Genomic DNA, 23,197 nt, shown 5'->3' on the forward strand with positions numbered 1-23,197 from the left:
ACAATACATTTTGTTTATCCCTCCATCTGTCAATGGATGCTTGGGTTGCTTCCACCTCTTGGCTAGTGGGAATAGTACTGCTATGAACATGGGTGTGCAAATAGTTCCTTGAGACCCTGCATTCAATTCTTTTTGATATATACCAAGAAGTAGAATTACTGGATCAAATAGCAATTTTTAACTTTTCAAGGAACTGGCATACTGTTTCTCGTAGTGACTACATCACCAAAAATTTCTTGATAATTTTTCAACAGAAGGGTCTTGCGCTTTCATTTTGTATCCAAGCCCAGCAATTATGTGGCTGGTTCTGCCTAGTTCCCACTTCCACCTGGTCTAAGTCACTAGCTTTTGTTTAGATCATGTCAATAGCCTCCAGACTGGTGCTTCTGCTTTCACATAATGTCAAGACAAGATCCAAAGAGTCTTTTAAGATGGAAATTCGATCTTGTCATTCTTCTGCTCTCCCATTTCAGAACCTCCTATGATCTTCCCCACTCCAGCCATTGCCTCTCAGACCTCATACCCTGTTTCTCTCCCTTAGTCACTCATCTCCAACCAGACTGTTTCTTTGGTGCTCCTGGGATTTCTTATGCTCACTGCTTCCTCTGCCCAGAAAGAACTTCTTACAGGCATCTCCATGGCTCAGTTTCTTACCTCCTTCAGATCTGTACTCAGGAACATGTCAGTCAATTCTTCCCTGGTCACATTATTTAAAATCACCCCCCATCCCCGCCACATGTCAGCACTTACCCCTCTTCTCTGCTTCATTTGTGTCCATAATTCTTATCACCATCTGAAATTCAATACATTTCATGATTAATTTGTTAGTTCTTTCCCCACCCCCACTAGAATGTAAGCTTCATGAGGGCAGAGACTTTTCTCTGTTTTACTGACTGCTATCTCCCCAGAGTCTAGGACCATGTCTGACATGTAGGAACTTAGTATTTGTTGCATGAATGGATGAGCAGGAGAGTCTTAGTGCAGTGATTGTCACCATCTGGTTGTGTTAGAAATCTCACTGTTAGAACATCAGCAGAATTGGAGATGATTTCTGAGATGTGAGAAAATTATTAGGGCTGCATCGACGTTGTCAGGGTTTAGGCAAAGTCAGTATATTAGCCAGGGTTTCTCCAGATGAATTAAACCAATAGGATGTTTATATAAATAGATTTATTGTCAGGAATTGGCTCATGCGATTACAGAGTCTGAGAAGTCCCAAAATCTGCAAGGTGAGTCAGCAAGCCCAAGAACCAGGGGAGTCAATGGCATCATTCTAGTCCAAAGGACGATAGGCTGGTGACCCAGAAAGAGTTGGTGTTTCCGTTTAAACCTGAAGGAAGGAGAAAGCCAGTACTCTGGCTTGAAGGCAGTCACCAGAAAGAATTCTCTCTTACTCGCAGAAGGGCCAACAATTTTTTTCTGTTCAGGCCTCCAAGTAGATGGATGAGGGTTATCCGCATCAGGAAAGGCAATCTTCTGTATTCAGTCTATCAATTCAAATACCAATCCCATCCAAAACACCCTCACAGAAGCACTCACAATGATGTTTGACCAAATGCCTTGAGCACCTGCGGGCCCAGTGAAATAAACACATAAAAAAAAAAATCATAGATTTTAAATTCAGAAAAGAAAAGATTGGGTATAGTAATTTCAGTCTATATTTGTACAAATGATTGACTGTAAGCAATCTACTCAAAACAATAGAGGCCGCTACTGTTTTAGATATTCCAGACCTGGTAAATCTTTATGGTTTATAAGCGACAGATGATAAGATTAAAAACAAAAAAATTTGCTTGCATCAGCTAAATCAAATTATTATAATTTGGCTTTCTTCCTGAAACTGAGGTTATGTCTTGAGCTCCTTTAGTTTAAAGGTGTTTTATCTTTTCTGAACATGAGGAATGATTTTCTTGTCTTCTTTATGGAGAATGAAAAAGTAGGGTGCTCCTTTATTCCAGATCAACAGACAAGGCAGTAGAAGAATCACCCTCGCTTCATCTTTGGCTTTTATTTATTGTAGCTCTGATCTGTGGATTAGTGAACCCTAGAAATGTTCCCTCTTCCATGCACTTAACAAATATTTACCCACCGGGTAGACAAGACATGGTTGTTCATGTCAAATGGCTTGTCTCGCCACAGTAGTTATTGCACACACCAACACTGGAAAGTCCAAAGTCACGGATAAGCTTCTGCATGATTCAAAGACACAGAGGTCCTTGGCTTTGTAATGAAACACACAGTAAACAAAAGAAACCCCTCAAGTCTGCATCCGAAGCCAGTGTCTTCAATTTCCATAAGTCCCAATCACGTGACATCTCTTGCTTAATTGCCCTTTAAACTGTTTTATGATTTTATAGCAGCCTATAAAAGGTGATTTCCAAATATGACAAGTGCTGAAAGGCTGAAGGGGAGAGTTATCCAGGAGTCATAATAACTAAATCTGTAGCCTGCTCCCCTAACAACTCAGCCTTCCCAGGAGAGGGCGAGGAACTGCCCAAGAGCCGGGCGCCATGGGGCGATACTCAGGAAGAAGCTTCCGACTGATTCTCATGTGCATTGTGAGCATCCTGCTCTTCGTGATGGAGCTAGTGATCGCCAACATAGGCAACTCCCTCTCCTTGGCCTCCGATGCTTTCGCCGTCCTCTCCCACTTTCTGTCCATGATCATAGCTTTGTTTGGTGTGAGGGTCAGCAGTATAAAACAGCACAGAAAGAGCACTTTTGGCTTCCTCCGGGCGGATGTGGTGGGAGCATTTGGCAACTCCATTTTTGCTGTGGCTCTGATGTTCAGCATCCTGGTTGAAGCTGTCAAAAGGTATATTAATCCCCAGAAGACAGAGGAGCCCCTGCTGATTCTCAGTGCTGGAATTATTGGGCTGTTATTCAATATCCTCAACTATGTCATCTTGGACTGCTGCTACTGCACGGCACACATGCCCCAGGGGGACACTGAAACAGGTAAATAGTACTTAGATGTTGTAGCAGATTTGGTGGCCCTCTTGGCCATGACTTTTCAAAAGATCTTTCTCAAAGGAATGGCCTCCAGTCTAAAGTTCCTTGCAAGCTGGGTGACATCAGGCTGCTTTCATCTTGGGTTGCGGGGGGGGAGTTGTCTTTAATTTTTAGTTCCAACGGCTGAAAAGCATTCAGAGAACCAGAGAGGGAGGAAAGGTATTGAGCAGGGTCATGAAGGAACAATTTGAAAGGAAGTGGATGTGGGATTGAAAACACTCTCCTTTAATTAGTGGGCAGGTGTGATAGGGCGGTGTTTGAATTTAAAAATAATATTTTAGTGTTCCCGTAAAATATGTTAAAAAAAAATACTGGACTACCTAATGAGCTGATATCAAGCCAAGTGTCAAACAAGTGGCTAGGCTGATAAACTCTTAGGAATATATACTGGGAGAATTTACATAAAATAGAGAAAAAATAAAGGAAATGATCTAGTGAACTCTGTCCTTTTACAGATGGAAATATTTGTACTTAGTTATTGTATGCATCCATCCTATTTGAGAAAAAGGAAAACTATTTACATGCAAACCTTTAGAAGGGACTTAAGAATGGGTACTGAACTTACTGAGTCATCTGTCAAAAGATGAAGTTAAATCTTGGAAGAGAACAATAAATCTAAAGTGATAAATTCAGAAGATTAAATTATTAGATGGAAACTTGTTTCTTTATTGCCACAATAGGAATTAAATATATATATAAAGCTTCTTGCAGGAGAGAGAAATTTCCAGTCCCATAGCATGAACAGACCAGGTTCAAATCATGGCTCTACCACAGGGCAGCAGTGGTGTCAGCTCATCTCACCTGTCTGCCCACAGGCAATACGGAGATAGTAAGAACTAAATGGGATCCTAAGTGTTCAAGCACTTAATAGGCACTTGGTAGAGAGTAACTTTTGTTTTCTTAAAAAATCACAATGTAAGCCTTTGAATTATATATATACATATTATATATAATATTTATTAGTAACCCAGTACCGTTGAATTTTAACTGCTCATTGGATTTTAAGAATTTTCAAGATTTTCCTTTGTTTAAAAAAATTGTATTTATTTAGTTATTTATTTTTAAAGATTTTATTTATTTATTTATGAAAGACACAGAGAAGGAGAGGCAGTGACACAGGCAGAGGGAGAAGCAGGCTCCATGCAGGGAGCCCAATGTGGGACCAAATCCCAGGACCCCAGGATCACACCCTGGGCCAAAGGTGGCACTAAACCACTGAGCCACCCAGGCTGCCCAAAAAAATTGTATTTATTTATTCATGGGAGACAGAGAGAGAGAGAAGCAGAGACATAGGCAGAGGGAGAAGCAGGCTCCCTCTGGGGAGCCTGATGTGGGACTTGAGCCCCAGGATCACGCCCTGAGCTGAAGGCAGACGCTCAACCACTGAGCCACCCAGGTGCCCCCCAAGATTTTCGTTATTTGATGCTGATCAGTTTTCTCTCACTAGTAGGGGTGTTATACAACTAAACCTGGGGAGCCTTAGCATCTACATTTGCATTTTTCATTGTATTTCTCCTGTCTTTGCTAGTGTAAATTGTGTCAGCTGGGTCCAGTCCTTTACCCAATCTCTGTCTAAATTTTCCTACTTGTGGAATGTATGTTATGAGAGCAGCTATAGTGTGTATTAACTAGAAAAGGGAACAAACAAGAAACTAGAATATGTATCTTTATTCAATCTAATGAATTGATTAAAGTATTTTAAAAAGACAGTAATGAATTAACTTGATATTCTAAGCCTTGTTTCTATCACTCATCATGTAGAAATTATTACTTGAAATTCCAGATTATAAAATTCACATATGTGATATAAGACAAAAATCCATTTCTTATTGCTAAGTATAATTTTAAGGCAAAGATGCAAATTTCAAATAAATGGTTAGTATTGGCAGTGGAAGTGTTGCCATCACTAAACTTACCATTGTGTTTCAGGCATACGACATACACCTGCATATAGCAAAAGCAGTTTAGACAGAGGGTTTGACTCTTGAACCAATGTGAAAATTGGTAGACAATAGTAGTTTTATTTTTATAAAGTGAATTATTATCAGATATGTCTTAGTTCAGTTCTTGTTTAGAAAATGGTGCTTTCCAGTGTCTATGTTCATGCTAAGATGACAAAAAGAGGCTTAAGACAAATATTTCACCCTGACTGTATCAGTTTCTATTGCCTTGATTCCAGAATATCTGTCTTCTTTTAAAGGGTTGGATGCTATATAGTATGCTACTTTAAAAAAAAAAAAACGATTTTGTTTATTTATTTGAGAGAGAAATAGCATGAAAAAGAGAGAGAGAGAGAGCACAAGCAGGGTGAGGGGCAGAGGGAGAAGTAGCCTCCCCACTGAGCAGGGAGCTCAATGCAGGACTCGATTCCAGGACCCTGGGGTCATGACCTGAGCTGAAGGCAGATCCTTAACCAACTGAGTGACCCAGGTGCCCAACATGCTACTTTAAATAACCAAGCATAGTGTTAGTTGTACACATTCAGCTAATGTTTTAAGATCTATGTTCTTCACTTTATTTTTTGGTGAATTTGGGATTGTATTATACTGTTAGAAATTTCAGAATGTTTAAACCCACCAAGTAATTTTAGAATATCTACTTAGCTTCTTTACATTATGTCTTAAGTTAGGTATTTAGCACTTTTACTATAACATACATTTTGATATCTTCCCTATCACTGCAATAAGTTTAAGCTTTTTTTAAAAAAATAGTATTATTTATTTATTTATTCACGAGAGACACACACACACACACAGAGAGAGAGGCAGAGACACAGGCAGAGGGAGAAGCAGGCTCCATGCAGGGAGCCCGACATGGGACTCGATCCTGGGTCTCCAGGATCAGGCCCTGGGCCGAAGGCAGCGCTAAACCACTCAGCCACTCGGGCTGCCCTAAAGTAAGCTTTTGAATGAATCTCATTAACAGACATTAACCCAATTTTCATTGTCTTCCATTTCAAGAAGGAATGTGATTACCCATACATATGAATTTATAGCAGGAGATATATAATACGAAAGAAAAATGACTCTTGACTTCAGAAGATTTGACCTAATGGATAATTATTACATGCTAATTTAGTAGGATAAAGAATTTCTGCATGTCTAAAACCCTAACTTGTAGCTCTGTGGTACTTCATGGTTTAGTGATCAAAATCAGAATAACCCATCACTGCTTCTGTGGAAATCTGTGGCCGGAGAGAATGTATACATAGCAAATCTTCTATCTCTCCTGATTCTGTGGATCTTTAACTCCTTCTGCTTTATCTGTCTGATGTGGGAATTGATGCCAGTTATATCTGATGTTCATAGGAAAGTAACAATAAGACCACTGACTTTAAATATCAACAGAATAGACTGTCTATGCAGCTAAGGCTAAAAAACATTGCTGGGGTTCATGGAGTAAGAGAAGTTGGAGAATCAGTCAGGTGGACCCAGAAATTAAACAAACAAACAGAATAGAACAAAACAAAAAACCCTGGGAGAAAGGAATGTACAGAAAATTCAGCTGAGATGAAGGAATCTGGAAGCCATGGGTCAATCCCAACTGGCCTGAGTCCATCCCTGACATGCTAAGTGATCGGGGAAGCAGGTATTTTGGGCTAAAATAAAAGGCAAAATGAAAAAAGTAAAAATCACAAGTGTGAAAGAAAAAACAAGAGGGAAAGTCTGAAATTTGGATGGCTACACGTGTTTGGGGAAAGAGCAAGGGGTTAAAACAACATGTAGATTCCGCCCAGGAGATGCTATGATACCAAACATTCTCTTTCTCTAGATTTAGGGACTAAATGTGCTTTTTTTTTTTTTTAAAACATTTTTTCCTACTCCTTGTTTACTTGATTTTCCTTGACTTTCACATTATCTTTTATGTTCATATTTTATTTTTATTTTTCTTTCTCTCTCTCTTTATTTTTTTAAAGATTTTATTTATTCATGAGAGACACACAGAGAGAGAGGCAGAGACATAGGCAGAGGGAGAAGCAGGCTCCCTGCAGGAAGGCTGACCCAGGATCACAACCTGAGCCTAAGGCAAATACTCAACTGCTGAGCCACCCAGGCGTCCCTGCTTTTATTTTTCAAGATTGAATTTTCTTTAAAATATAACAGATAGAATTCTCTATGCCCTAGTTCTATACTTGAACAGATAGATTACCTTTATATACATTGACCTTTATTTCAAACCAGAGACAATTTTGTACAGCTCTGTCTGGGATAGATTAGGCTTGCCGTTTCTATAATTGATAATTAACATGTTTATAGCTGAAATATCTGCTTATTATTTTTATTCTGTTTCTTACAAAATGGCTTTCCTTTGAATTTACTTGATTTGGTTTAGTTTTGATTCCAAATAGTGTTCATTTTTCTCCCTCTCTCTCTCTTTCTCTCCACCTCCCTTCCCATCCTCCCTGTGCCTATCCCTCTCCTTCTTACCACCTTCCTGGCATTATGTTCCCCCAACCAAATCACTAGAGGCAGTGACAGCACAGTAATCAACAAAATTCATGGTTGCAGGAGGTTTTAACCCACTGTTGATTGGTTGCTCTCACCAGCTCCTGGTTTAGACTTAGTACTAGTTAGGACTCACTACTACAGCCCGATGGGAGCCTTTCACGTGCACAGTCTGGTAAACCCTGAAAGCAAATCTGGTTTCTTTCCATGCAGAGCAAATTGGATCCAGGGACAAGCCAAGTGAGCAAGGCTCTGAGAGTCTTAGGAGGGGCAAGACGGCATCCGCTTCCTGCCTCCTGGTAGCAAATACCAGGCAGTCAACACGAGGTCAGAATCCGCACCATCAAGTGCAGCTTTTCAAACTGCAAAGGGGAAGGAGTCCTGGGCAGGAGTTCCCCGACTTCTCTGTCTCATTCAGAGGCAGGATTGGAACGATTGGGAGAGTGCAATAATTATTACATAATTTTACGAATCACGCTGAATTCCCAGAAGCAGTTACTTTGCATTTGTCCATATCTGACACCATTGTTTTCCAAGCCCCGTCTTGGGTTTGGAACAATTAACTTCCACATGAGGGGCTCAGTGATAAGGACACACCTGTCACAGCTCATGGTACATGTCCCACGGTGGATGCTCCACATATTATCTTACATCTTTTTCCGTCTGTTCTCTATAGCTTGGTGAATCGCTCCCTTCTCTGGTTGCCCAGTGACAGGGCTCTGGGTCAGTTCTAGGAAGTCAGTAAGAAAGATTAACCGAAGATTGAAAAATAAGAGCTATTTCACATTCGTGAAGTCAAATTCAACTGAAGAAAGAAAAAAAAAAGAGGATAAACCAGCTCCTTGTTCTCAGCCATTTTCTTCTAAGACACAGAGGCTGTTCTGACAGCAATCTGAGTTAAATTTTAATGAAAACCCAGTGTTTATTGACATCTGTGGGGTGTCAGGCACTTTTGAAGTGTACAGACAATACCCACAGCACCACGTGGCATACATTTGGACAATTGTATGTTGAGTTTTTTTGGTTGTTTGTTGGGTTTTTAAAAAGATTTTATTTATTTATTCATGGGAAAGAGAGAGAACGAGAGAGAGAGAGAGAGAGAGAGAGAGAGGCAGAGACACAGGCAGAGGGAGAAGCAGGCTCCATGCAGGAAGCCCGATGTGGGACTTGATCCTGGGTCTCCAGGATCATGCCCTGGGCTGAAGGCAGGCACTTAACCCTGAACTACCCAGGCATCCCGACAATTGTATGTTTTATGAAAGAATTAGAATGTATTGCATTGAATTGGAGAATTATATGTATTATGAGAGAATATTTGCTATTCTCATTTACAGACAAGAAAACAGATTGAGAGTCAGATCCGGTCATGCAGGTAGTTCATGGTAGAGTTACAAAGAAATGACAAGGTTGAGTCTAGGCCCTTAATTAAAGACCCTATTCTGCTCCACCAAGAAAAGAAAAACAGTGAAAAACTGCTTGGCAATAATCACAAAATAGCATGTCAAAAAGTGCCAATTAATATACTATAAATTGAATCCCAATTTCAGTAGCTGAGTGGCCTCCAGAAAGTTGCTTTAACTTTCTAAACCTCAGTTTCTCCATCTGTAAAATGGGTAATATCCATCTCATAAGGGGATTGTGAGAGCGAAATTGTATTGTGTGTGTGAACTGCTCAGTGTTGGTGGTTGGTGGTGATTGTCCAGGGGCTGAAGGGGCAAGGAATGTATGAAATATTAGTAAGGCCCCTCTGCAGACAAGTCCCTTGCTCTACTCCACAACCACGACTGGCAGCCCACCTTATCCCTGAACAACACTCATACTTGTTTGCTGTTAGTTATACATTTGATCAATAGAGATCCATCACTATTCCTGGAGAACCACACAAAACATATCTTACTGATGACAGGTTGGTAGTGTCCTTAGTGGGGTGAACCAGAGGAGCATGGACCAGTCACCAGAAAATACATGTTCTGGTACTTCTTTCCTTATTCACTGGGTCTGACAACAGAGAAGATACTTAAGCACTTTGAGCCTCATCCCATGTATCATTACACCTACTTTAAAGAATCAATGTGCTTTCCTTTTGATCAATAGTAATACCTTCACAATGCATGATATTTCAGAGGGTCCTTATAAATGTTATCTCCCTTGTCCGTCAGTGCTCCAGATAACACTTTGTAGAAGGGGATTGCTTATGTTTCTCAACTGTTAAAAATTATACATTTTAAACTCCAGCTTTTATCAAGCTGATGTAGTGGTATTAACATCAGACCTTGTCACTCATTAAAGTAATGTCACTCATAAAATAAAATGTGGCTCATATTTCCAAGTTGTAAATGAAGAAACCAAAGGCTTTTTTTAATAAAAAGATTTTACTGGTTTATTCATGAGAGACACAGAGACACAGGCAGAGGGAGAAGCAGGCTCCCCATGGGGAGCCTGATGCAGGACTTGATCCCAGGACCCCGGGATCACGACCTGAGCCAAAGGCAGATGCTCAACCACTGAGCCACCCAGGTGCTCTGGCACCAAAGGTTTTAAAGTTAAGCCAGAGTTGATGCTAGAACCAGGACTTTGCATTTCTGTATCTCTATCCTGCCACTAGGTGATTTGCCTTTTAAACATTTCCCTACAGTTCTGTCTAGTAAGTAGTGACATCCTCGTTTTTCCTTCCTGAGAGCCCTCATTTTTCCAAGAAGGTGGACTGAAAGTAAGCTTGTTATTTTGGTTTTCTTTTGGCCAGATGCTTACAAGATGTAAACAATGTATTTGTTATTTTTCTCTTCTAGGTCTTTTGAAAGAGACAATAATGGTCAATGTGATTTTATAAGACATTTTTGATAACTGTCTCTGATGACTATGACATGCCATCATATTTTTTATAAGTGGCAATAAATCTAGTGACTCCATTTTCTTAGAAATATCTTCCAAAGTCCATGTCCTGATATTTATTGTCTACCTTTGAGAAGGTGTCTTGAGAGAATTTTGCGGGAAGTAATTTTCAATGAAGTATGTCTGTGCTCTTGTTCTTTACCTGCTGATACGCTAAAAATTTATCAGCCCAATAGGCAATAGGACAAATATGATCCTCAACTCGGGCTGATGAGAGCTCGAGGTTGGAGCAGCAGGGACGTCAGGTTGAAGGAGACACTACTTGGTTGGGCCACCTGTTTTCTGTAGAATTCTTTACCTGAAGAAACTGCCTTGGGATTTTTGCAGGACTAAATAGGATGGAACCACACCAGCTTTAAAGCTGGTGCCTAGGGCAACCCTGGTGGCTCAGCGATTTAGAGCCGCCTTCAGCCCAGGGTGTGATCTTGGAGACCTGGGATCGAGTTCCGTGTTAGGCTCCCCGCATGGAGCCTGCTTCTCCCTCTGCCTGTGTCTCTGCCTCTCTCTCTCTGTCTCTCTGTGTCTCTCATGAATAAATAAATAAAATCCTAAAAAAAAAATAAAGCTGGTCAATAGAGTCAATGGAGGACATTGTTGGGACATTATGGGGCCAATGAATAACTTCCACCTTGAGTCTAGAGCTAAGTGAGGACTAAGGGATCACAGATAGATAGCAATAAAAAGAGTAGTCCAGTTCTTGATAAAAGCTGGCCTGGAGACTGTACCTTGAATGTCACAATGGGCTTCCTAATACTTAGCTCAGTGGTGAACATACCCTCCCTCTTACAAGCAGAGCTTAACAACTGGAGGTGCAGAGGTGGGCCCCCAAACAGAGACAGTGTACCTTTTCTGAGGGCAGGCAGCTGGGAGGGTAAAGCCCAGGAAGGGCTGAGCCAGGCTTCTTCCATTCCTTCAACTAAACCCACCAATGAAAGAAGACTTTCCCACTCCAGGAGTGACTTCTTATCTGAATGTTGGAGCGGGAGTGAAGGGGGTCAGACAACAGAGGCTGCCCTGGTGGACCTCTCATGGAAACATGAGACAAGAGGATTAGAGATCTTCCCTTTACCCTCTGCTGCTGTGTGTACTCTTCACTCCTGGCTCTCCTTGAAGGACTAGATGAACAGTTATCAGGATGGTGTTGCCCACTTTCTCTAGGCTTGGGCTCCCAATACCAACCACTGTTTCCTCTGGGTATTCCCCTTGGAACCAGCACTTGGTAATTTTGATACCCTCTAAGGACTGAAGTGGGTTAGAACAGCCAGTGTGTCAGTGAGATCACCTCTGAGGCTCCACGGGTGGTCAGGTGGTCAGTATTGCTCACTAGAAATTATGTAGTGACATGAAATGGTAGCATCAAGGTATTTTAATCATTCCATGTCAGCAATATAAACATGCCCTCACTTTAAATGTGAACCCCCTCACAATATCAAATTATGAGAGAAAAACTAAAATTCAAAGTTAGATGTATTGGACCTTATGCATTACTATCCAGAATAATCAAAGGCTCTGACAATTAATTTAAAGGACAGACCAAAGGCATGTCAAAACAAAACCAAAAAACCCCAAATCTTCTTCACTTTGAGCTCAGGCTCAGTTTCAGTGGAATCTCTGCCTGGTGGAGTCAGGGGTCCTCCCATTGTTTTAGCCTGAATTGTTTTCACTGGGATGGATGTCATTCTTCAGGACATCCAGGTTGGATAAGTTTGGCACCAAGACTTCCACATGCTCCACCTTTTAAAGATCTCTGTCTTTGCAGGGGCACCTGGGTGGCTCAGTCCATTAAGTATCTGCCTTCGGCTCAGGTCATGATCTTAGGGTCCTGGGATTGAGCCTGGTATCAGGCTCCATGTTCAGCAGAGCATCTGCCTCTCCCTCTCCCTCTGGTCCTTCCTCTGCCTCTACTCATGCTTTCTCTTGCTCTCTCTCAAATAAATAAAAAAAGATCTTAAAAAAAAAAAAAAGGAGGGGGCGTGCCTGGGTGGCTCAGTTGGTTGGGTGTCTGGCTCCCTGCTGAGTGGGGAGTCTGTTCTCCTCTGCCCCTCCCCTGCATTCACACACACTCTCTCTTTCTCTAAAATAAATAAATAAATCTTTTTTTTTAATTTTTTATTTATTTCTGATAGTCACAGAGAGAGAGAGAGAGAGAGAGGCAGAGACACAGGCAGAGGGAGAAGCAGGCTCCATGCACCAGGAACCCGACGTGGGATTCGATCCCAGGTCTCCAGGATCGCGCCCTGGGCCAAAGGCAGGCGCCAAACCGCTGCGCCACCCAGGGATCCCCATAAATGAATAAATCTTAAAAAAAAAATTGTCTTTGACTTTTCAGTTTTGCTGCATTTCCCTACATGAATTTCTTATTTACCCCACCTGGGAATTGTTGTGCTTCCCAAATCTAAGCATTTATATCTTTCATAAATTCCAGATTTTCAGATACCATTTCTTCTAGTTTTGCCTCTCTCCTGTTCCTTCTATTTTCTCCTCCTGCAACACTAACTAGATAATATCAGATCTTCTCATTCCATCCTTCATATTTTGTAAACTTTTTCATATTTTCCTCTTTATGTTGTTCTGTGTTTTACATAGCCTTGGTAGTTCTTCAGACATGCCTTCACCTTTTCAGAAACTGATACTGGCACACTGTATATGTGTAGTTCTGGGCCATTTTGCCATATGTGTCGATTTGTGTAATCACCATCAAAATAGAGATACAGAAATATTACATCAAAGCTATCCCTCTTGCCATGTTTTTATAGTCATACTCACTCTACGCCCTCAGAACCACTCATCTCTTTCCATCTTTAATATTATAAATTCAAAATGTTATGTAAAAATAGAATTATACATATGTGACCTTTACAATTGGCTTTTTTGTTTCTGTATAATGCCCTTAAGATCATTCAAGTTGTGTGTGTATCAGTAGTTGGTTTCTTTGTATATGCTGAGTAGTATTCCATGATATGGATGTAGTCAGATTTTTAAAGCTATTCCACCAGTTGTATGTCTTTTAATTGTTATATTTATACCATCTATGTTAAATGCAATTATTGGAGGTTAGGGCTTAACCATTTCATTTTTATTTTCTGTTTGTTCCTTCTGTTTTTCATTTCTCTGTTTTCTTTTATCTGTCTTCCTTGAGCAGTTTTTATTGTATTTATTTTTATTTTTTTTGAGCAGTTTTTAGAATTCAGTTTTGATCTCTCTCTTTGAGTTTATCTCGGCATAGCTTTGTAAGTGGCCATTCTAAAGAGTGCACTATACATACCTAATTTATCAGAGTGTACCAATACTGGTGTCAATATTTTGAGTGAGGAGTAGAAGCCTTACCTCCCTTTATGCCCCGTTATCTTCCCCCATTTACTTATTTATTTTTTTAGAAGGACTGGTAGAGGAAGAAGGAGAAAGAGAATCTTAAGCAGGCTCCACACCCAGTGCAGAGTCGATGCAGGGCTCAATCTCAAGATGCTGAGATCATGACCTGAGCTAAAACCAAAAGTCGATGCTTAACTGACTGAGTCTCCCAGGCACCCCGTCTTCCCTTTTTTATAATTTTTATAGTCACACTCATCCCTGAAGCCCTGCTCATCTTTTTTTAGGAGTAATTAGAATTTTAATCCATAACTTATTTTGAAAACATTCATTTTCTTTGCTTTTTTTTTTTTTTGAGTTTTCAGCCTCCTCTTTTTGAAGTATTTTTTTAAAAATATTTTATTTATTTATTCATGAGAGACACTGAGAGAGAGGCAGAGACAGGCAGAGAGAGAAGAGGCTCCCTTTGGGGAGCTTGTTGTGGGACTTGATACCAGGACCTTGGGATCACGACCTGAGCCAAAAGCAGATGCTGAACCACTGAGCCACCCAGGTGCCCATATTTTTTTTCTTTTTTCCATGTTTATTTTTTCTTAATGATACTTTTCACATTTCTGGTGCAGCAAGTATTCACTGTCAGCCCTCTCATCTGTGTGGTTGGTGACTTGCATTACTTTGTGAGCCATAGCATTCACACCAATGTCATCAAACTTTGATCCCATGTTTTCATCCAGCAGGTGGCCATACTCTTCAGCAAATGCCAAGGGACTGGAGTCCTTGTGACTTGTCCTTTGTTTTCTCAGTCTATTACTCATTCATTATAAAAGTTATAACTTAGGAACAGCCAAGTAGAAAAAATGTCCAAGGCAAGGTATGGGGGAAGGCATGCAGAGCTTCCATGCCCTCATTGGGTGAATCATTTTTCCAACACCAACCCAGAAGCTCCTATTCAACTTCTCCCTCCTTTCTTTCTATTATTCAGATAGGGTACTTTTTGTTATTCTATCTTCATGTTCGCTCATTTTTTCCTTTGTCTTCTCCACTCTGCTGTCAAGCTCATCCGCTGATGCAGGTTTTTTATTTTATTTTATTATTTTTTTAAATTTTATAAATTAATTTTTATTGGTGTTCAATTTACCAACATACAGAATAACACCCAGTGCTCATCCCGTCAAGTGTCCCCCTCAGTGCCCGTCACCCATTCACCCCCACCCCCCGCCCTCCTCCCCCTCCACCACCCCTAGTTCATTTCCCAGAGTTAGAAGTCTTTATGTTCTGTCTCCCTTTCTGATATTTCTCACACATTTCTTCTCCCTTCCCTTATATTCCCTTTCACTATTATTCATATTCCCCAAATGAATGAGAACATACACTGTTTGTCCTTCTCCGGTTACTGTGGCCAAGTTCAAAAAGGGTGTTGCCTGAGTTCTCCTCTGGGATTTTGATGGAATCTTGTCTCACATTTAGATCTTTCATCTATTTTGAGTTTATCTTTGTGTATGGTGCAAGAGAGTGGTCCAGTTTCATTCTTCTGCATGTGGATGTCCAATTTTCCCAGCACCATTTATTGAAGAGAGTGTCTTTCTTCCAGTGGATCGTCTTTCCTCCTTTATCGTATATTAGTTGACCATAAAGTTCAGGGTCCACTTCTGGGTTCTCTATTCTGTTCCATTGATCTATATGTCTGTTTTTGTGCCAGTACCACACTGTCTTGATGAACACAGCTTTGTAGTACAACCTGAAATCTGGCATTGTGATGCCCCCAGATATGGTTTTCTTTTTTAAAATTCCCCTGGCTGTTTGGGGTCTTTTCTGATTCCACACAAATCTTAAAATAATTTGTTCTAAGTCTCTGAAGAAAGTCCATGCTATTTTGATAGGGATTGCATTATACGTGTAAATTGCCCTGGGTAACATTGACATTTTCACAATATTAATTCTGCCAATCCATGAGCATGGAATATTTTTCCATCTCTTTGTGTCTTCCTCAATTTCTTTCAGAAGTGTTCTATAGTTTTTAGGGTATATTTTGAGAACCATTTGAATGGTAAATGGTTCTCCAACCTTTTATTTTCAGGTTGTAGGTGACCTTCTGTCTAAAATGAGTCTCTTGTAGACAGCAAATAGATGGGTCCTGCTTTTTTATCCAGTCTGAAACCCTGAGCCTTTTGATGGGGTCATTAAGCCCATTCACGTTCAGAGTTACTATTGACAGATATGAGTTTAGTGTCATCATGATATCTATTTAGTCCTTGTTTTTGTGGATTGTTCCACTGAACTTCTTCTTAAAGGGGAGTTTTAAGAGTCCCCCTTAAAATTTCTTGCAGAGCTGGTTTGGAGGTCACATATTCTTTCAGTTCCTGCCTGTCTTGGAAGCTCTTTATCTCTCCTTCCATTTTGAATGAGAGCCTTGCTGGATAAAGTATTCTTGGTTGTATGTTCTTCTCATTTAGGACCCTGAATATATCCTGCCAGCCCTTTCTGGCCTGCCACGTCTCTGTGGAGAGGTCTGCTGTTACCCTAATATTCCTCCCCATGAAAGTCAGGGACTTCTTGTCTCTTGCTGCTTTAAGGATCTTCTCTTTATCTTTGGAATTTGCAAGCTTCACTATTAAATGTCGAGGTGTTGAACGTTTTTTATTGATTTTAGGGGGGATCTCTCTATTTCCTGGATCTGAATGCCTGTTTCCCTTCCAGATTGGGAAAGTTTTCAGCTAGGATTTGTTCAAATACATATTCTGGCCCTCTGTCCCTTTCGGCGCCCTCGGGAACCCCAGTTAAGTGTAGGTTTTTCTTCCTTAGGTTGTCATTTATTTCCCTTAATCTGTCTTCATGGTCCCTTAATTGTTTGTCTCTTTTTTCCTCAGTTTCCCTCTTTGCCATTAACTTGTCTTCTATGTCACTCACTCGTTCTTCCACCTCGTTAACCCTCGTCGTTAGGACTTCTAGTTTGGATTGTGATGCAGGTTTTTTAAATTTTGGTTATTGTATTTTTCAGTTTTAAAATTTCCATTTAGTTCGTTATTTATTGAGACTCTCAACAAATTTTCTCATTTATTTCCAGTATATTCGTAATTGCTTGCTGAAGTGTTTTTATGATGACTACTTTAGAATCCTGTCAGCTGGGGTGTCTGAGTGGCTCAGTCAGTTGAGTGTCTGCCTTTGGCTCAGGTCATGATCTCAGGGTCCTGGGATCGAGCCCCACATGGGGCTCTCTGCTCAGTGGAGGGTCTGCTTCTCATTCTCCCTCTCCCTCTGGTCCTCCCTCTGTTTGTGTGCTCTCGTTCTCACCCTCTCTCTCAAATAAATAAATAAAATCTTTTTAAAAAATTTAAAAATCCCATCAGCTTATTATAACATCTGTGTCATCCAAGTATTGGTATTATTTTTTTATTCAAGCAGAAATATCCCTGGCTTTTGGTATAATGAAATATTTTTATTTGAGTCCTGGACATTTGGGATAGTAGGAAACTGTGGATCTTGTTTTCATTTTCTGATTGAGAAGGCCTTCTCTGACACTGCTGGTGGAAGGAGTGCTGCTTATCATTATAAGATGGGAGTAGAAGTCCATGTTCCCACCTGGCCTCTGTTGACACCGGGCAGGTGTGAAAGTTCAGGCTCTCTGTTAGGCCCTCACTAATAACATTCTGGCTATTAAGAGTTCTACTGAGTTCTTAATTTTAGCTATTTTTCATTTATATTGCTTTGATCTTTACTCACCCTTTCTGTATCTTCCTTTAGTCCTGTGTATTCCTATATATTAACTACACTTAGTTAATATTCTATATCTGATGTTCCAATATCAGCAACTCTTACATGTTTGATTTTGCTCTGTATTATTTTTTAATTTTTAAAAAGATTTATTTCTTTTAAAAGAGAAAGAGAGAGAGAAGGGGAAGGGCAGAGGAAGAGAGAGAGAGAATCTCGAGCCTACTCCTGGCTGAGTGTGGAGCCTGATGCAGGGCTTGATTTCATGACTTCGAGATCATGACTGAGTCAAAATCAAGAGTCAGAAATCAACCAACAGAGCCACCCAGGGACCCCTGCTGTTTATTTTAAATATATTTTTAAAAGATTTTATTTATTTATTCAAGACACACACACAGAGAGAGAGAGAGAGAGAGAGGCAGAGACACAGGCAGAGGGAGAAGCAGGCTCCACGCAGGGAGTCCGACGTGGGACTTGATCCTGGGACACCAGGATCACACCCTGGGCCAAAGGCAGGCGCTAAACCACTGAGCCACCCAGGGATCCCCTAAGTGTCTGTCTCTTGATTTCAGCTCAGGTCATGAGGTGAAGTCCCACGTTGGCTCCACACTCAGCAGTGAGGCTGCCTAACATTCTTTCTCCCCCCTCTCCTTCTGCCCCTCCCCTCCTTACACTTGTGTGCATGCTCTTCCACTCTCTCAAATAAAAATAAAAACCCCAAAGACCCTCCAAACCCACCCCCCCCCAAAAAAAAAAAAAAACAAAAAACCTCAGCACTTAGAGTAAGCCAGGTCCTCATTACCACTTACAAGGACTAGCAGAGTTCCAAGGCTGTCAGACGACAGGACAGCAGACAGGGGGCGTCCTCTGTTTTCTGCCTCTCTGCAATGCCTGCAAGATGGAGCCAGACTGGGCAGGCCCCAGATCTGCATACTTAGTTTCAGTAGTAACAAGAGGTTAATTATGGACCAGCCTTTCCATATCTGGTAAACACATAGCATCCTTTCTCAGAGAGTGACATTTAAAATATTGCTGTTTGCTCTTAAGTGACCCCATTGCTCTTGCTCCTACTTGATGCTCCAGCAGACTTGGTCTTCCCACAGCTTCAGAATGTCTCAGGCCTCGAGTGGCATGTCGTCCTGCTAAATTTTTTGTTCAGAGCTTTGAGAGGTGTTCCTGCTTCCTGTGTGTTCTCTTCTCAGAAATGCTTGGGGGAAGTTGTCGATGATTTAATGGTTTAATCAAGATTTTAAAATTTTTCCCTTTCCTTCTCTATCATGGATGAGGCTGGCATTTTTGTGGGACTCTTTTCTTTTCACTTTCTCATTGTTTTTTGGGTCAGACATTTGTTTCTTCCACATGGATTTTTTTTTCTTATCACAGTGAGAAAAATGAAGTCAGTGTTTTCTGGGTCTGCCAAAAGCAACTGTTGTCCAAACAAATCTTGTCAACTCTCACCTCTCTGAGCTGGATCACCTCATTTGAAACGTGTTTTCCACTTACACAAAAAATTTAACCCAAGCCTGGACTCAAGCTATCATGTTCCTGCGTCAGTTCCCCTCAGTGTGTCCCGTTTGTGGAATCCCAACTGTCCATTTCTTGGCCTATTCCCACAGGACACAAGCAAACCCCTACATCCACAATAACCATTTTGATTTGAAGCTCCTCTAACAATGCCTTAAATATTCTGTGCTAATCTTCCTAGACTTCGTCTCTCAAATTGTTCCAAATTTTGTGGAAGCTTTGCCAATCTTTACACAGTGGTTCCTTGTTCTGGTTGCTGTGTAATGAACTGCCACAAGTTTAGTGGCATAAAACAACAATCATTTTATGATACGGAGGATTCTTTGGACTAGAATTTGGAAAGAAACCCATAGGAATACTCTGTCTGCCCCACGATGTCTGGGGCCTCAGCTGGGGAGACTCTTAGGATGGGATAGTGACTTGATGGCAGGTGGCTGCATTATCATCTGTATGGCTCCTGGGCTGGAGTCTAGGACTGCTAACTGGACCACTAGCCAGGACAACTCAGAGTAGCTTGGCTTCCTCTCACTGGAGCGACCTCGGGACATCGTAGGTGGTATCTCAGGGTTTCAAACATGAGTGTTCCATGTGTTCCATCAAACAAGGTGGACACTCCAATACCTTTCCTGGTGCAACCTCAGATTCTATGGATTATAAGCAAATGATATCATAGAAGGAATGTCAAACCCATGAACCTCCTCCTCCTCCTCCTCCTCCTCCTCCTCCTCCTCCTCCTCCTCCTCCTCCTCCTCCTCCTCCTCCTCCTCCTCCTTCTTCTTCTTCTTCTTCTTCTTCTTCTTCTTCTTCTTCTTCTTCTTCTTCTTTTAGGATTTTATTTATTTATTTGAGAGAGAGAGTGCTAGGGCCGTAGAGGGAGAGGGAGAAGCAGACTCCTTGCTGAGTAGGAAGCCTGACATAGGGCTCCATCCCAGGACCCTGGGATCGTGACTTGAGCCGAAGTCAGATGCTTAATGGACTGAGCCACCCAGACACCCACTATGAACCCACTTCTGATGGAAGAAGCATCAAGATCACCCTGTGGAAAAACACACAGAATAGAAGATATGGTTGGGTCCATCTTTGGAAGAAGCAACCTGCACAGTCTGCCCTCAGGCTAAGAATTCATATCACTGAGACACGCAAAGTCCACTCCCCAGGACTCCTGAAGTCTCCTCCCATGGGCAATCAGCTTGGGGTGCAGGCTCTTGTCATCTCACTCAGGTTCAGGGTGAATGAGACTCCTCAGGCACAGTTCCTTGAGTGCCTCCCCCTCCACCTGAAGATCTGTGAACTAGAGATACAAAGGACTTGCTCTCCACATCCCCAATGGGGGGTGGTTTGCAGATATCCCACAGCTGCTGTCTTCCCCAGGTGTTTTTACTTCAGACAATATTCACAGCTTTCAGAGGATGACTGTTAATAGTTCTCTGGATCTGGTTCTCTGTGGTGATGGTGGAAGCATTCCAGAGCCCAGTCAGCAAGCTGAAATCTTGCCTTTCTGCTTCTGACCTGAAGGGTTTCCTTGGTTCCCAGTCCCAGGTCTGATCTGAGCTAATCCCCTCCTTAAGAAGGATATTTAGATAACGCCTGTTATCTAAATCTTCCCTTCCTGTTTTTGTATCTGTCTCCCTTCAGGAAAAGTCCTTTCCTCTGGTTCAATCTTGTTTCTGAGAGCACACTATTCTCTCTCTCTCTCTCTCTCGCTTTCTGCACAATAAGAAGACTCAAGCACACAGTAAAACCAATCTTTTTTTTTTTTTTTTTTTTTTTTTTTTTTTTAAAAACCAGTTTTAAAACTCATGCTCACAAGGGCCTATGAAAATAGCCCTGCAACTATAACAACGGCCATTTTTTTTTTTTTTTCTGTAGGCAGTAAGCTGCTGTGACTTGTCAAGGTCAAAATACTGCCAGGCTCACACTGGAGCCTTAAAACCTCACAGCGTCTGCTCTGGCTCCCCCAGAAGCCTCAGTCCCTGTGCTTCATGGGCCTGCAGATTCTTAGCTTAATCCGTCTCCAGGCTCCTGCCAACTCACCAGGATGTTAGGGCTTTAGGGGCTCATACATAATACCCCTTTCTTACTCTCCTAGGTTTGGAAACAATTGATAGATAAGATATGGATGACATTTGAACACAACACCAGCTTTATTGTAGATATGCTACAGAATATGGCTTACATGTGTAGCAGCAAAGAGCTTGTTCATAGTTCATCCCAGAATTAATCTCACCCACCCAGTCCCAGACACCCCTGCACAGAGCAGAGCCTGCCCGACATAGTTTCACTCCCATACACGCAGACCAGGATTGTGGATCTCCGTGGGAAGATGAATAAAAAAGAAAGAAAGAAAGAAAGAAAGAAAGAAAGAAAGAAAGAAAGAAAGAAAGAAAGAAAGGAAGGTAGGTCAGAGGAGGTCAGCTGAGGATGCCCCATGCTTTCTCCCATATGTTGTAACTGGAGTAGTGACCCTGCCTCTGAAAAAAGCTGTGGAAGAGACAGAAAGAGGTGAGGAGTGTCATTCCTGTGGAGGTGCCCCTGTGGAAGTACAAAGCTCAGGGGAGAGAGAGTCTCCTTAACACACAAAAAGCTGTGAGCTCCAACATGAACTGTGTTTGTTTGCTCCTTCTTTCCTTTCTCCTTCCTTCCTTCTTTCCTTCCATCTCTTCCTCCCTCTCTCTTTTACTTTTTTTTGCCTGTTCTTTGTTTTATTTCCTGTCATTCTGTGGGCCACAAAGGGGGAATGAATGTCAGGAAGGAGGAGTGGCTTTTGCGACTTAAGGCATGAGGATGAGGAGTTGAGTGGGGGTAAAGAATGTTCCAGGAGGAGGGAATAGCATGAGCCAAGTCCAGGAGAATGGACTGGGGGAGATGACCAAAGGGATGAGCATGGATAGAGGGGAGTAGTGGGCCTGAGACTGAGTCCTGAGACTCACCAACATTTATAAATTTAGAGGAGAAGGAGCTATCCATGAGATATACGGAAAGCCAGGAGGGTGTATCATTCAGCGGTCACAGGGAGAAAGTCTTCAGAAAGGGAAGCAAGGTCTTCAATCACAAATGTTGCCGAGAATTCCAAGATGAGCTGAGAAAACCAATGGATTCGGGTGTGAGAAGATGGTGAGTGACTTGCACAGAGCCTGGTCAATGGTGTGGTGGATGGAGATGGGCATGGCATTGGGTGGGTGGCAGAGAGAATGGTATTTGAGGAAGCAAAGATGGTGACAGTGTTTTCTGGAGTTTTTTCCTTTGGAGGGAGCAGCAATATGGAGCAGGAATAATTTTTCCAGCATTGGTGAGGAATTGAAGTAAGGAAAGGTCCTATTTAGTCTGCCATTTTGTTTTTGTAATTATTAAGTTTCTATTTCTCATGAGTCTTGAAAGTGGAGGAGAAAACCACTCTTAGCCCTTTACAACAGGCGTAGGTTCTTGGTCCGCTATTGACCAGAAGTGTCTGGTTGCAAGTGACAAAAACCCACCTTATGCTTGCTTAGGCAAAAAGGGAACTTTTTTAGGTTCACAAAATTAACTTGGAACCAGAGACTGAAATTCCACAAGAGATTCTCTTTCACTGACTCTCCTCTCTTTCTGCTTCCCTTCCTATTGCAGAATGAAGGGTTTGGGGAAGAAAATAAGGAGGAGAGATAATTATTAGGGGCTCTGAGTCACCTCCTCACTGAGTTAGTGACCAGGCAGGAATGGGAACCTCTGTCTCTGGTATATTTTGAAAACTTCAAGAAAACTTTGGCCTATCTTGGATCAAGTCCCCATCCTTTGAATCAATCGCTGTGGCGAGAGAACGAAGAACTATGTTTGGCTCAACCTTGGTTATATGTCCATGTCTGTATCCGATGGGACAGGACATCTTACCAGAAGGAAGCAGGGAGGAGTTCCAGGCAGCCTAAAACCTTGGCTGAACCATTTACATTCCTGGTGCTTTCTAGAACTCATGTTGATTGTGGCTTCTTAATTGCGACAGGAGCAATGCCTTTTACTTGTCTACATATTTGTACCACTGTTGTCTTATTTGATACTCAAAACACTTACAAGCACTGAGTAGTATAAGGTTCTTATTTGCATTTTACAGATTAGGAAACTAAGGCTCAGAAATTTAGTGACTGGTCTAAGTTGTACAGTGATTTAGTGCCAGAGGTCGAGAATCTTGGTTTGTCTCCAGACCTCATTAATATTCAACACAACTTCTGATTTTATGATGATAATAAAGTTATGTTTTTCAGTCCAGCCACCTGATTCTCTCTGTTCTTTTGCCACATGATAACAGTTGAGAGAGTCATGATGGACAAAGACGTATA

At 41.5% G+C, this 23,197-nt stretch overlaps 1 protein-coding gene across 1 annotated transcript in view; it reads left to right on the plus strand.

Annotated features, from left to right (window-relative positions):
- The first annotated feature begins 2,510 nt into the window (after positions 1 to 2,510).
- Positions 2,511 to 23,197, plus strand: part of SLC30A10 (solute carrier family 30 member 10) — a 42,313-nt gene continuing 21,626 nt past the window's right edge. Inside the window, exon 1 of the mRNA XM_055333814.1 lies at positions 2,511 to 2,958. Coding sequence (XP_055189789.1) covers positions 2,511 to 2,958 — 448 coding nt within the window. The remainder of the gene's footprint in view (positions 2,959 to 23,197) is intronic.

Source organism: Nyctereutes procyonoides, unplaced genomic scaffold (assembly GCF_905146905.1).
Source record: "Nyctereutes procyonoides isolate TBG_1078 unplaced genomic scaffold, NYPRO_anot_genome, whole genome shotgun sequence".
Classification (NCBI taxonomy): domain Eukaryota; kingdom Metazoa; phylum Chordata; class Mammalia; order Carnivora; family Canidae; genus Nyctereutes; species Nyctereutes procyonoides.